Source organism: Erpetoichthys calabaricus, chromosome 13, assembly GCF_900747795.2.
Source record: "Erpetoichthys calabaricus chromosome 13, fErpCal1.3, whole genome shotgun sequence".
Classification (NCBI taxonomy): Eukaryota; Metazoa; Chordata; class Cladistia; order Polypteriformes; family Polypteridae; genus Erpetoichthys; species Erpetoichthys calabaricus.
The window spans coordinates 89,041,630-89,054,363 of record NC_041406.2 but is presented as its reverse complement, the minus strand read 5'-3'; the positions used below and the strand labels follow the sequence as shown (position 1 = coordinate 89,054,363).

The following is a 12,734-nucleotide window of genomic DNA, read 5'->3' as shown; positions in this document are numbered from 1 at the left end:
GTAGCCGGCTCGGTCGCTTATACTACTCATTCTTGATTTCTGTTTTATGCACATCTTTAGAAGCTTTTCAAAGCTCAAAGGTAGAACTTCATGATCAGAGGACTCCTTATACTCGTAGAATGCAGTGGTTCTGCGAGGAACCACACAACCCAGGACAGCGACACTTTAGATCCTTTATTTTCAAGAGTGTGGACTGGAATATTGGGACTGGAGCATCACGTCGATAAACACTTCAAGAAAAGAAAAAACAAACTACCGTTTAAACCTTAATAATATTCAAAACCCCAATCGCACAGTTTTGTCCACACACACTTTTAGATCTGCAGTAAATGTTAAAGACTCTTATGTTCACCGATATAGTTCTTTAAAAATCGTTTAAACACACACTCCTTAAACAACTGTATTTTTAGTCCGTTTATTTTATTGCAGATTCGCTATGCTGTTTAAATCCACTTGCTCTGCAAAGCGCTAACTTACGGTGGACACTAAAAAAATAATGGCAGCTGAAGTTCCCAAAATCAGATTTTCCTCTAACAAGGCTAAGCGCAGGGCCTTTTCTAATATTCTGAAACTGATGCCACTTTCAGTTTTTGGAAAGGAAAAATAAAATTATAACGTCTATAAAAAGCGGAGGTTCTCGGCGCACTTTTAGCATTGGAACAAAACTGCGCACGTATATATTATTCAAAAAGAAAAGGACTAACACCATTATTAAATGCCTATTTACTATTAAAGTGCCCTTTCTTCAAATTGCTGTCAAAATCATATTGCAAAAACACCTTTTTGGTTAATGGAATTGGTTTTCAAAATGATGGATTTCTCGAATGTTCTGGACTTTACGTATCTCTTCAGATTTTTTTCTTCTTCTTCTGCTTCCGACTTTTATCGCTATCTCTCTCTCTTTTTATCACCTTAGCAAACATATGCCAACGGTGCGCTTCCTTTCCATGACCCCCAAGTTCGTCCTCCCCTCACTTGAGAGATGCGCTGATCTGCCAGCCTGCGCTTTACAGGTGGATGGATACGTGCAGCTTCTCCTTCTGGAAAATCCCGGATCAAAACTCAGGTATAAATAAATTCATAAATAAAGAATTAAGAATAATAACACCAACAAAACGTTCCGAATGAGGATAGGCTTTACATTTTGTATGAAACACAAAGTTAATCTATCCTGACAGAATCGGGTTTTCACCTGAAAGAGCTTCTCACGTTGAACTTTACCGATAATGTGCGCGTTGTGCTTCATCCTGCTCATTTTTTTCCCTTTTCTAATTTATTTATTTCTTCTTCCATTTAGCTATGTGTCTTTAAAAATACACATTTAATACACCAACACAACATAACTGAATACTTTTTTTACAGGTCCGTTAAACTCCCAAAGTCAAAATTTCATATTTGCTTAGGTGAAGAAAAAAAAAACCGTTACTTGCTAGAATAAGAATGTATGCATTTCCTAACTTAATGTTATGGAAAATAAACCACCTTTTTCTTCTAAAATGATTTGAATTAAAGGCAAAATGAAGGGATGCCTCTCGATAATCACTGGAAACATCTTTAAAAAAAGATGTATGAGGCAGTATGTTTACACTAACATTGAGAAAGTGAGGGAACCGTTTCTGAAAGAAAAAGAAAAAGAAAGAAAAAATAAGAAAGAAAGAAAGAAAGAAAGAAAGAAAGAAAGAAAGAAAGAAAGATCTTTACTGATGGTGCTGCTTAATTAACGTTTTAACATTCCAATATAAACGGAACTTAAACTGGGGACATGTCAGGGAAAACAGCAATGAACGTGGAAGGCTGATAAAGTTTAAAAAACCGGCATTTGGATCGCCAAGTTAAGAAACAATAATGCCAGTAATCTCAAGAGAGGGAAAAAGAGCTTTCCATCCCAAAGTGACATCCGGATGCAGTCGACGAGCAGCGCCGGCCCCTTCTTCACAGGTCCAGTGGTGTCCTCCTGTGATTTATTCTTTGGTTGAAGGCATTGTATTTTTAATAGTCCTTTATTGCGGTTTGAGTAATGTAACTCCATAAAAAAAGATGTTTGAACGTCCAGATGACCTTTTCTATGCAAGATCGACTGAGACTTTCTCAGATCATTTTTTTTTTCCTCTCTCCATATAATAAAATCGCGTGGGCGGTGTCAATATTTTTCGAACTCTTCCTCACAAACCCGTGTTCATGTTTTTTGTGACACACTGCTTTTATCCTATGCCAAAAATACAATACATTCAACGTGGCAGTGTGCAGGGGTTTAAAAATTGCATGCGTGTTTAAATCTAAAACGTCTTGAAGGACTGGGGCACTTTTTAGAAATGTGGCATCACCAACACACACAGGGATATACCCAAGTTCGGTTTCGAACGCTGCTGCTCCGTTGCGAATGAAAAGAAAAGCAGACATTGGCCTTAAATACTTAAAGGATGATCTCATTATTTCATAAAAGTTGCATGAGCGCATGTGGATTTAGTAATAGGTGTAGCTTCACAAGCAAAGCAGCGAATTTGCAGCACGGCGCCTATTATTATTATTATTATTATTACAATTATTGCACTGCTCGCCATCATAACACTATTGAATTAACAAAACAAATGTTACGGTTACTTAATTTTTTTTATTAGCACGACTTTATTCATATGGTTGCGGTGCAATTCTCCAGAAATCAGCAAAAAAGTAAAATGAATTACTCCTTCAGTGCTGGTGGAGAACGTCCAACTGGTCCAGGAGTCCGGCTTCACGTTTAATTCATCCGTTTTATTGAACCGGGTTTCCACACATATTAAAGACAACTGTTACGCTATCCCGTAAATTTGGAGGAAGACGATCAAAGAATAAATAAAATGGTCGATTTCTAGTATTCGTTGACAACGGAGGAAAGAAAAAAAAAAGTACACGCAAGCAACCGCACCAAATACAAACCGTCTTAAGTAAAAAAAACACACACTTAAGTCTTCAAATGATATAAGCCATCACTGATTAAATATCATACAACTTTGTAAAACTAATGAAAGACGCTGCTTCGCAAACGAATGCGGAACAAACTGTGCAGCCCTTTTTTTGGGGGGTGAGAACGTGTTCAGTGCTTGTCAGCGCTATACCGGTGTGATCGACGCGTTGATAACGGGAATTTTCATCAACGGATCCGTGGGATAATAAGAGCACAGCAGTCTGTTTCAACATTGACACAATGTTCATAATACACTTTATTTATACAGCGCCTTTACCAAGATCAACGCGCTAAATGTTCACTTCATATTTCTAATATTTCGATTTCACCGGAACAATAACACTTGACGCATGACAGACAAATATTATGAAACAACAACAACAACAAAAAAAATAATTTAAACTCGATGACATTCATAATTACAGATACAGATTAAATAAACAGCTATCCAAGCAAGTTGTACCATATACGTCTGCAATTTATAAACTGACAATACAAATAAAAACTAATTAAATTAAAGATGTATATTCTGGAAATCAAATCGTCAGAATCTTTTAATTCCAATATAATTCACTTGCACCGAGTCTACTGCAAAAACTGGACTTTTTAAAACGCTTTGGAAAACTTTCTTTGATTTCCAAATACAGGTTTCCAGGAAGAAGTCCCGGCAAGCCTACAAGACAGGAACCAACCCCGGGAGGGACGCCAATCTTTAAACGTATTTATTTATTTATACCCCCATATTTATTTATTTCTCTCCATTTTTGGCCATATATATAAGGCTGGTGTATTTGGTGAAAACTGTTCATTTTTTCACTTAGAAAGAAAGAAAGAAAGAAAGGGCTTTTTAAACAAAAAATTCAGCAGATCAGTGGATGTAGCGAAAACTGCTCTTTCCTGCACCTTTAAAACAAACAAGAAAGCAAGCTTGAAAGAATCGAGGTAGGGCTTCACAAACACTATAACATAATCTCCGCAAATCAATCGAAAAGAAAAGAATCGCCTATTTGGATTGCTTCCCCTCGTCTTTAATAAAACAAAGTTCATATCGCTTGTCTGGTAACGGTTTTAAATTCTGGGCAACGCCAAGCGAGTAAAAGTCTATGAAGAGCTGGGGTGAGGGCGGGAGGCATGCAGCGTGGTGCTCAGCAGAAATCGGTCCATCTCAGAGACTATTTGCTCCAGTTTTGCTTCCCACCGAGTTTCTGATTGCAGGCTTGGTGACGTAGGGAAAACATCAAGTGGGAGAGACAGACAGATAGAGAGATAGATTCAGAGATGGATGGATGGACAGATGTTGGGGCGGAACTTGGAAATATTTCCAGGTTATTAGCTCCCTCCAACATTCATTCTGCATAAATAATCGGTTTGATTACAACTGGCAATAACTCAGGAATGTAGAATCGAGGAACGGAAAGGTAAGATCTTATTTCTAAGCTTGTGGAGGTTATTTGCAGCAGAGAGACGAGATACAAGATGGAATTTTAAAAAAAGGCTGATAGGAAAGAAAATGGTTAATGAGAAACTGCTTGGCTTGGGGGAAAAACAGTTTCACACACTTGATAAACACATAAAATATTATTTAAAAAAAAACAAACAAAAAAAAACTCACCGATTTCTGATGAGCAAATCTCCATCCCCTGGTGTGGGAACTGGCACAGTTTGCAGAGACACGGCTTCCCTGAAATTCGGGCTCAGTTTTGTGACGACGAGTTTTCTCATGGTGCTGGGTATGGAGGAGCCTTTAAAATCCATGAAGTGACTGGAGTACGACATATCTATTATGGACCGGCTCGGAGCGGAGAACAATTGCGATCCGGCCCTTGTCTTTTTAATCTGGAGTCTCCGGGTGATTGTCTTTCTGAAAACTAAAGTAACGATGGACATTTCTTACCTCGGATCAATAGATAATAATGGAATTGAATGTATTAGAAAACACAACTTTACGAAGAGGAGAGACGCTGGATTGGGTTACCTCGTTTCTCGAGTGATAGCACGTTCTTTAAAAAGCTTTCTTTCGGGTTTTAAAAGAACGATCGCGCTCCTTGCACACCACAGTCCTGAGACGCCCCCCTTTTTAACTTAAAAAAGTGAGCATTTTGCCGTAGGTCGGTAACTAATGTTAAGAGTACGAGAGGCTTTAGTGGTGTGGTGTGACACTAGAGTTGCATTTGGCTGTCGGCCCCTCCCCTTCCCGTGCGAAGCATTCACTTCCTCATAAGGTGTAACGAATCAATCTAGCGGCATTGTGCCGTGCAGGGCTGGCTGCTATTGGAAACGCGATCAACGTAAATACTGTATGCGAGATTTTCAGAAAAGAAAGGCGAGCTTTGCAGTCTGTTACTGTTTTTACGCGGAGTTGATAAATAAATAAATAAATAAATAAATAAAGGGGAATTGCTCCGTTAGATGTGTTTGGAAAGAGTGGGAACTCCACCCACTTTTCCTAGGCTGGGAAGGGGACAGCCAGGCTCTATCCGCCTCTTCGGCATACGCGCGCATCACACCGAGCGAAGTAACCGCAACGCAAGAGACGGAGAGGACGACAATCCATCCTGAGTTCAGAAAGCAAAAGAGAAACAGAAACAAGTGAACTGATGGTGGCGTTAAACAATCGTGCAATAAAAATTACCCCTGGCCAACCCGTCCTTGACAGCTTCTTTGACTATTTTTGTTGTTAAGATCGCGACATAAACAAAGTGAAAGTTACTTTAAGCGCTTCGGACTCGGTTGGACACAAGCAGCGGTACGCCAAGACTCGAGCTAAAGGAGTACGCGAAATAAGAAATGTGATAAAGGCAGTGAATGTTACCTTCATGCAAAGCAACTTACGACTCAGAAGTGTATATTTGTTTAAACCCATGTCGTTAGCGTCGCGTTTGATATAGCGCCTTTGCACAACTACAGTCTCGTTTAACTGATTTTCTCAATGAATCTCCCATTATGCTGATGGTTTAAACTCAAGCCCCCGCGATCATTCCTATCTAGGACCATTAAGGCCACAAAAATGAAAACGTTTTGTATTCGATTCATAATAAAGTCCGAAACGTATCGATCCCTTTTTTATGAATTTTGCCTACAGATGTCCCAGTAGTCGTTAAATATGAACTTCCACCCGTGTAAACTTGGCAAAGATGGTAAGGACAGCCCTGCCGCTGCAAGTGGACATTAAAGGGTTAATTGCCCAAAGCCTGAGGAGGCAGTTTAAGAATCACCATTTTTCCCGATGTTTTATATTAACAGTAGTGAATCATAATAAAGTATATGACTAATCATAAAAAAAGTGAACTCACGAGGGTACTCTCACCAAAAACATGAAAGGCGTCTTAAAATCACAGTTTTTTTTGTGTGTGTTGTGTGTTCATGAGAATTACACGAAGTGAAATCCACAATAAAAGCTACTTACGAAATAACGTTTTCAATACTAGCATTGGACACGAATCAGTAACTTTGTTATCTTAAGGACTTTCAAACCTGTAAGTAATATTTTTTTTCGATGAAAGAAATTTGGCGACTAAGGAAAAAAATGAATAACGGTAATATTAATAACAAATGAAAGCGACGAGTCTCTGTTCTCATTAGTGGCGCTACTGCCTCACAGCTCTGGGACCTCTGTTTGGTTCCCAGTTGGGAAACCTTCAGTGTGTATAGTTTATTACCCCCCCCCCCCCCACGCCTTTTTTTTAGAGTTGACCCCCCAAATCTAGCGACATGATGAAAGGTTAATTTATCAGTTAGCTCTATACTGGGTGAGCACAAGGTGTATACATGCATGAACCATGCAAGCGACGGACTGGCGTCCCGTCCAGGGTTGAATTCAAATTGACACTCCTCGACCTCGTACCATAATAACTAAAATAACAGATGGACTATATATGATTCTTGTTTTATGACATTGTTAACAATTGCAGTAAATGTCGAACATAAACATTATTGAGCTGAAAGAATCAGTGATCGCAAGAAAACGTAAAATTATTTATACGACACTAACAAAGCGATCGAATCGTCCTTTAAAAGTGAGTTATAAACACGATTTACGACTCTCCAGTCTTCTTTAGTAATATTGCAAATGACAGAATCATAAGGAATATTTTTAGATGAAAGATTCTTGCGAAGACCAAAAAAAAAAAAAAAAGAACCAGAGCCTAACATTTGCACATCACTTATCAATTAAGTCTTTCCTTTTGTCATGTAGTTCAGTTACAAGGGAAAAAACAAGACAATTAAAAAGATTGACAGGTAGGTTTTACTGTCAGGGGTGACGTTGGCGGCGAAGGGGAGGAGGAAGCGAGGAGCAGGAAAAGCGGCTCGATGTGTCTGTCTATCAGTTGAGGCTGTCTGAAGCCCTCCTGGATTGTGAGTGTTAGATTTTTCCCGAAGAGACAGGACTGTGGGATCACTCCTTGGGAGTTTTAGCGGAACAGTTAGTTCATGGTCATCCTTGGCGGAGAGTAGATGCCGGATTTCTGCTTTTTTGGCTTTTTCCCCCCCATTCTCTTTCTTTGGAGCGACGTCTGGCAAGCAGCAGCAGCACCAGCAGCAGCGGGGTGTGCGTTTCTGTCTTGGGGGGGTGAGTATAGTTTTACTGTTTGCCGTGGAAGTGCTCGCTCGTACTCCGCTGTCTCTTTGAAGTGTCAAGACGATCGCGCAAGAGACACGAAAGAGATAGAAAGTCGCAGGGACAGGGCTGATAGTGTGCGATCTGTCCTGCGGGTGACGAGCTGGCATTAATCTCCTAACGCTCTCTCTTTTTTCTTTTTCTTTTTTTTTTTTGTTCAGTCTACGCTTTCGAAAAGAAAACGGGAGGACGATTGGAAAAATGAGCTATAATATGGAGATTTTACAGCGGGAGCAAAAGAAGATCAAGCCAAGTAACAATTGTAGCTGGTGATCGTTCCGACAGAAGAAGGGGGAGTGACTGAAACTAACCTCTCATCTGCAGATTTTTTTTTCCTTTTACACCCCCCCCCCCACCCCTCCTTCGTAGTGCAGTGAAGTGCCGAGAAGATGTACGGTGAGTGATCGGAGCCGCTAACATGAGACTGCCCAGCGGACGCCACTTGTGTTTGTGACAGCGCTCTCTCTCCCTGCGTGTTCGAGTAGAGACGTGAAGGAAATTTAGAGAGAGAGAAAGAAAGAAAGAAAGACAAGGAAACGAGAGCATATTACACAGACAATTTTGGAGGATTGACATACCCCCACAACACCCCCCCTTCTGTGTGTGAACTTCTTACAGCGGTTACTGGAAGAGCCGCCTCCGCACCAGCGCTGGTTCTACTGGAGGAAAAAAATAAATAAAAACAAATACAAAACAAAACATTTCGAAAAGAGAGAAAAAAGGAACCCCAAAAAGTTGTATTTTTCTCTGTGGACGCACTTTGATTTTTGATTTCTGCATGAAAAGTCCTGCGGAAAGTCTCGAGCAGCAGCAGCAGCACTATGCCGAGGAGAAAGCAGCAAGCACCGAGGCGGTCTGCAGGTAAGGCCATCACCGCAGCGCATCGCTTTGAAGCCGCGGCGACACACGCGCGCGCACACGCTCACGCTCCTCTCTGATAGGTCCCGCTGCCCCAAACCCGCACCCAACCGCTGCCAAGCATCCGCTCGCTGTGCCCGGGACAGACCGTAAAGTGAGAGGTGCTAGGTGGGAGCGAGCAGTCCAGGGGGAGGGGTGAGCGCCAGCACGCCGGGTCTTCTGCTTTGCCTTTTCGTTCTTAAAAAAAAAAAATCTTTTGTTTTTGTCATCCAGTACATTAGGGGTGGTGGAAAACAAAAGTTTTTTTTTTTTTTTTGGTTATGTTTTCAGCCCTTCTAGCTGGTGTTTAGAAAAGAAAAAGAATCATAACGGGGAAGAAAACTGGCAAGAGCTGGTTTTCCCTTCTTTTTCTGGTTTATTAGACTATTGCCATCCTTGATTTGATGCGTGATTGATCGCCTGTCATCTGGCAGCCTTTGATCTATTCATTCCTGATAAACATCAATAAATCACTCACCATGGAAACATAAATGCCCCTGACGGCTTAGCCTCTCGCAGGACTCCCCCCTAACAATCTTTTTCTTTTTTGTTCTCTTAAAAACGATCACTTTAACTAAAGTTTCTGAAGCCCTCTATAGCCTGTGTATATATGTTGTCCATTTAGCACTGAAGTGATTTCTGTCGGAAGAGGATGCAAGTTATATGTACTGTAGGTGCCATGTATTAGTACTGCTGCAGCTTTGTAGATCATAAACTGGAATAAGACTTAAAAAAAAAATATATATTTTTTTCTGCTGTTTTGCTTAGTTATATTAAGGTGGTGTAGCGATTTTTTGGCAGATCAGAAAATGCATTTATACTTTAATGTCACTGAAGGAAATATGATCAGATATTAGATTTAACGGGGAAGGAAAAAAAATATTTTGCATTGTAACAAGTGGCTCAGTACAGGAAGGAATGCAATCTCTTCTTAATGATTTAGGGTAATTATACTTTTTGCTGCACTTTTGTACACTACAGTATGGAGTAATAAGCATTCTCTAAACATATACTTTAGCTGCTGTAATACACCTTTTGAGCTTTTAATAACTGGCTGATAATGAATAATTTTAAATGAAATATTTCTGTTTATTTAAAATTATTAATTACCAGACAGCTAGTAAAGACTCAAAAGGGATAGATAGATAGATAGACAAATAAAGTATTCTAGTCAATTAGTAAAGGCTCAAATAGAATGGATTGATAGATAGATAGATAGAATACAAATAAAGGTATCTATCTATCTATCTATCTATCTATCTATCTATCTATCTATCTATCTATCTATCTATCTATCTATCTATCTATCTATCTATCTATCTAACCCCTTTGAGCTTTTACTAACTGACTGGTAATGGATAATTGTAAAGGAAATATTCATATTTATTGCAGTTTTCCAAAAGACACACATGTCTGATTTATTCCTTGCATTTATGGCATAAGTACTGTGTGCTGTTTTCTTGTCTCTATCTACATGGCCAGCATTAATAAGGAAACATTTTGTAGTCAAATCTATTTTCTTAGTGGTCTTTTAGTGGTCAAAGTTCTCTTAACTTACAACTGCTCTGAAAAACAACACCATAATGATCCTCACATTATTTGTTTTTCACCGCACACCACTTGAAAATAGAAAAGAAAAAAACCCCAACAAATTCCGTTTAGTTTTTGTGGCTGCACTTCTTTAGCACCTCACACACGAGGACACCCCTCCTCGAAAAGGAAATGCCAGGGGTAATCAGTCCAGTTTCATCCTTGTGCCTTATGATGCGCCTCCTGCCCTGCCTGTCAAGAAGAAATTGAAGAATGTTACTGTAAAGATTCTTTTTTTATTGTATTCCTCATTTACATGTTATTAATCAAAGAAGACACTGCCTTATTAAAATGCATAAAATGAGGATTGGGGAGTGTCTTGGTTAGTTGTGAGATTCTTCAGCACCTCAAAGCATTAAAATCAGGATTAACTAAAAATGTTAAAATTACACCTTAAGACCAAAAAATAATAATATTTACAACAATATTAATTTTTGTTTCATTTTATCACAGACCACCTCCACACATTAAGTATCGAGCATTTTGATAACTGCAGATCTGAAAGTATTATTTATGACAATGTCTAAGTATAATTTGGGTAAATAGCAATGTCCATTTCTTCACCTTACCTCAAGCCCCCTACTGATTTTTAGTTTGTATCATTAGTAATCCTTAGAATTTTGGCAACTGCCTTGATGACTTTAACAAGTAAAAATGAGCTTTTACCTTAAATACATTTCAGGTATTTACACTCGGCTGATAAAAGTAACTTTGTTATATTTGTTATCAGCAAATAAACTTATTATGTTAAATGTCAGTGTAAGTCCTGCACTGCATCATTAGCAATCAAGTAAAAAAAAAAAATACCAAGAAAGCAATAAAATCTGTAAATATGTAATTAGGTTAAAATGATTGTTTTGTTGATGCTTGTGTGTGTTATGTGTATGTGTGTATATATAAATGAATATTCATGTGTGTATATATATAAATATATATATATAATGTGTGTGTGTCTATATATGTCTTCATATCTGTATATACACACATATATATAAACACCCATAAATAAATATACATATACACACTTTATATATATGATGTGTACATGCTTGTATGTATATATATATATACACACACACACACACACATATATTAAAAACAATATATTTTTTTAATATATATATGTGTGTGTGTATATGTATATAGATATATATATGTGTGTGTGTGTCTATTTATATCTTCATATCTATATATACATATATATATACACACACAAATATATATAAAGTGTGTGTATATGTATGATGTGTACAGGTATGTATATATGTATGTATGTATATACTGTATATATATATATATATATATATATATATATATATATATATATATATATATATATATATATATATATTTAATATATATGTGTGTGTGTATATATGTGTGTATATATATATATATATATATATATATATATATATATATATATATATATATATATATATACACTGTATATGTATGTGTGTGTGTGTCTATATATGTCTTCATATCTTTATATACATATACACACACTTTATATATATAATATATATATATATAATTTGTGCATGTTTGAAAATATGTATATTTGGTATATATATTTAAAATCTGTGTGTGTGTATATCTATATGTGTATATATACTGCATGAGTGTCTTATATCACACAAGATGCTATGTTTTTCCTCTAATAGTTATTTTTATAACTGCTCATGAACTGATATGAATTTAAGGACAGTTCCTATAAGCAAACTTACTAAGAGTTTTTATAATTTAGCATGGAATTAGTTACTTCATACCTCAGATGTAATAAAACATCCATCCATCCATCCATCCATGGCTGCAGTTCTTAAAGGGACGCCCTTTTGTCTTAGTCCTTATACTCCTGTTCATGTTAAGTTTTCCTACTAACCTGCTTACTAATAAGGCACACACATGGCAGATTGGCTCCAGAGGCCACCTCTCGCTTTTCGGCCCAGTCACTGTCTACTGTATGTTGTCCGTCTTTTCTCCTGATCCTTTAGTGTCCTCCCGCATCCCATAGATGGATGACCAGCATAAGTGTGCCTTGTGAAGGGCTGATATCCCATCCCTACCTTTACCCATAGCTGCCGGGAGAGGCTTCTGCCACCCACGCCCCTGTCCTGGCAGAGCAAGGCGACTAAAGAGCTGCTTCTTAATGATAAGCTTAGTGTTTCTAGAGGATTCCATTCTGTCTTGGCTGAACGCGACTGTCCTTGGTGTTTAGCCATTCTCCGTTGAGGTTTGCTTGGACAGATGCATCAGGACAAGCCCTGTAATTGTCAACTCTTTTTGGTGGGTTTTTCATTTTTTTTAAGTGTGGTGTATTCCGTCGAGCCATTCCCAAACTCGCTGTTCCTCTTCAGGGTCGTGGGGCCGACATTGCTGCAGTTTAGAGTGGTCTTAGCACTGGAGGACTTTAAGGGTTCTGCTGCCCCCCCACTCCCCTTTACTTGTTCCAAACTGCTCCTCTTGTATGTCTGTTCCTTACCCTTCTTCTTTGATTATGTATCATTTCTCCGTTTGAACGTATTTTAACTGAAGAGTGGTGCGCAGACAACACTCGACTTCCCAGTCCTCCCTTCCAGAAAACTCCCTCAAGGCACCATTCCTGATATATGAAATGCTGTATCGCCGTTAGCTCGTAACATAATTAGGTTTATTACCCTTGAAGATGTCGAAACTCCAGCT

At 38.4% G+C, this 12,734-nt stretch overlaps 2 protein-coding genes across 3 annotated transcripts in view; one reads left to right on the top strand and one right to left on the bottom strand.

Moving 5' to 3' along the window:
• The window catches only part of LOC114663465 (prostaglandin reductase-3-like), a 33,798-nt gene extending 28,393 nt beyond the window's left edge, over positions 1-5,405 (bottom strand). The window contains exon 1 of the mRNA XM_028817211.2: positions 4,557-5,405. Within this exon, the coding sequence (XP_028673044.1) occupies positions 4,557-4,831 (275 nt within the window). The 5' untranslated portion in view covers positions 4,832-5,405. The remainder of the gene's footprint in view (positions 1-4,556) is intronic.
• Positions 4,257-12,734, top strand: part of tshz1 (teashirt zinc finger homeobox 1) — a 135,036-nt gene continuing 126,558 nt past the window's right edge. The window contains exons 1-2 of one of the 2 annotated variants that reach the window (XM_051935706.1): positions 4,257-4,362; positions 7,724-8,423. In XM_051935706.1, the coding sequence (XP_051791666.1) occupies positions 8,384-8,423 (40 nt within the window). In that variant the 5' untranslated portion in view covers positions 4,257-4,362; positions 7,724-8,383. Of the gene's footprint in view, positions 4,363-6,301; positions 7,515-7,723; positions 8,424-12,734 lie in introns of those variants that run through there. The other variant, XM_051935705.1, reaches the window with a different exon arrangement.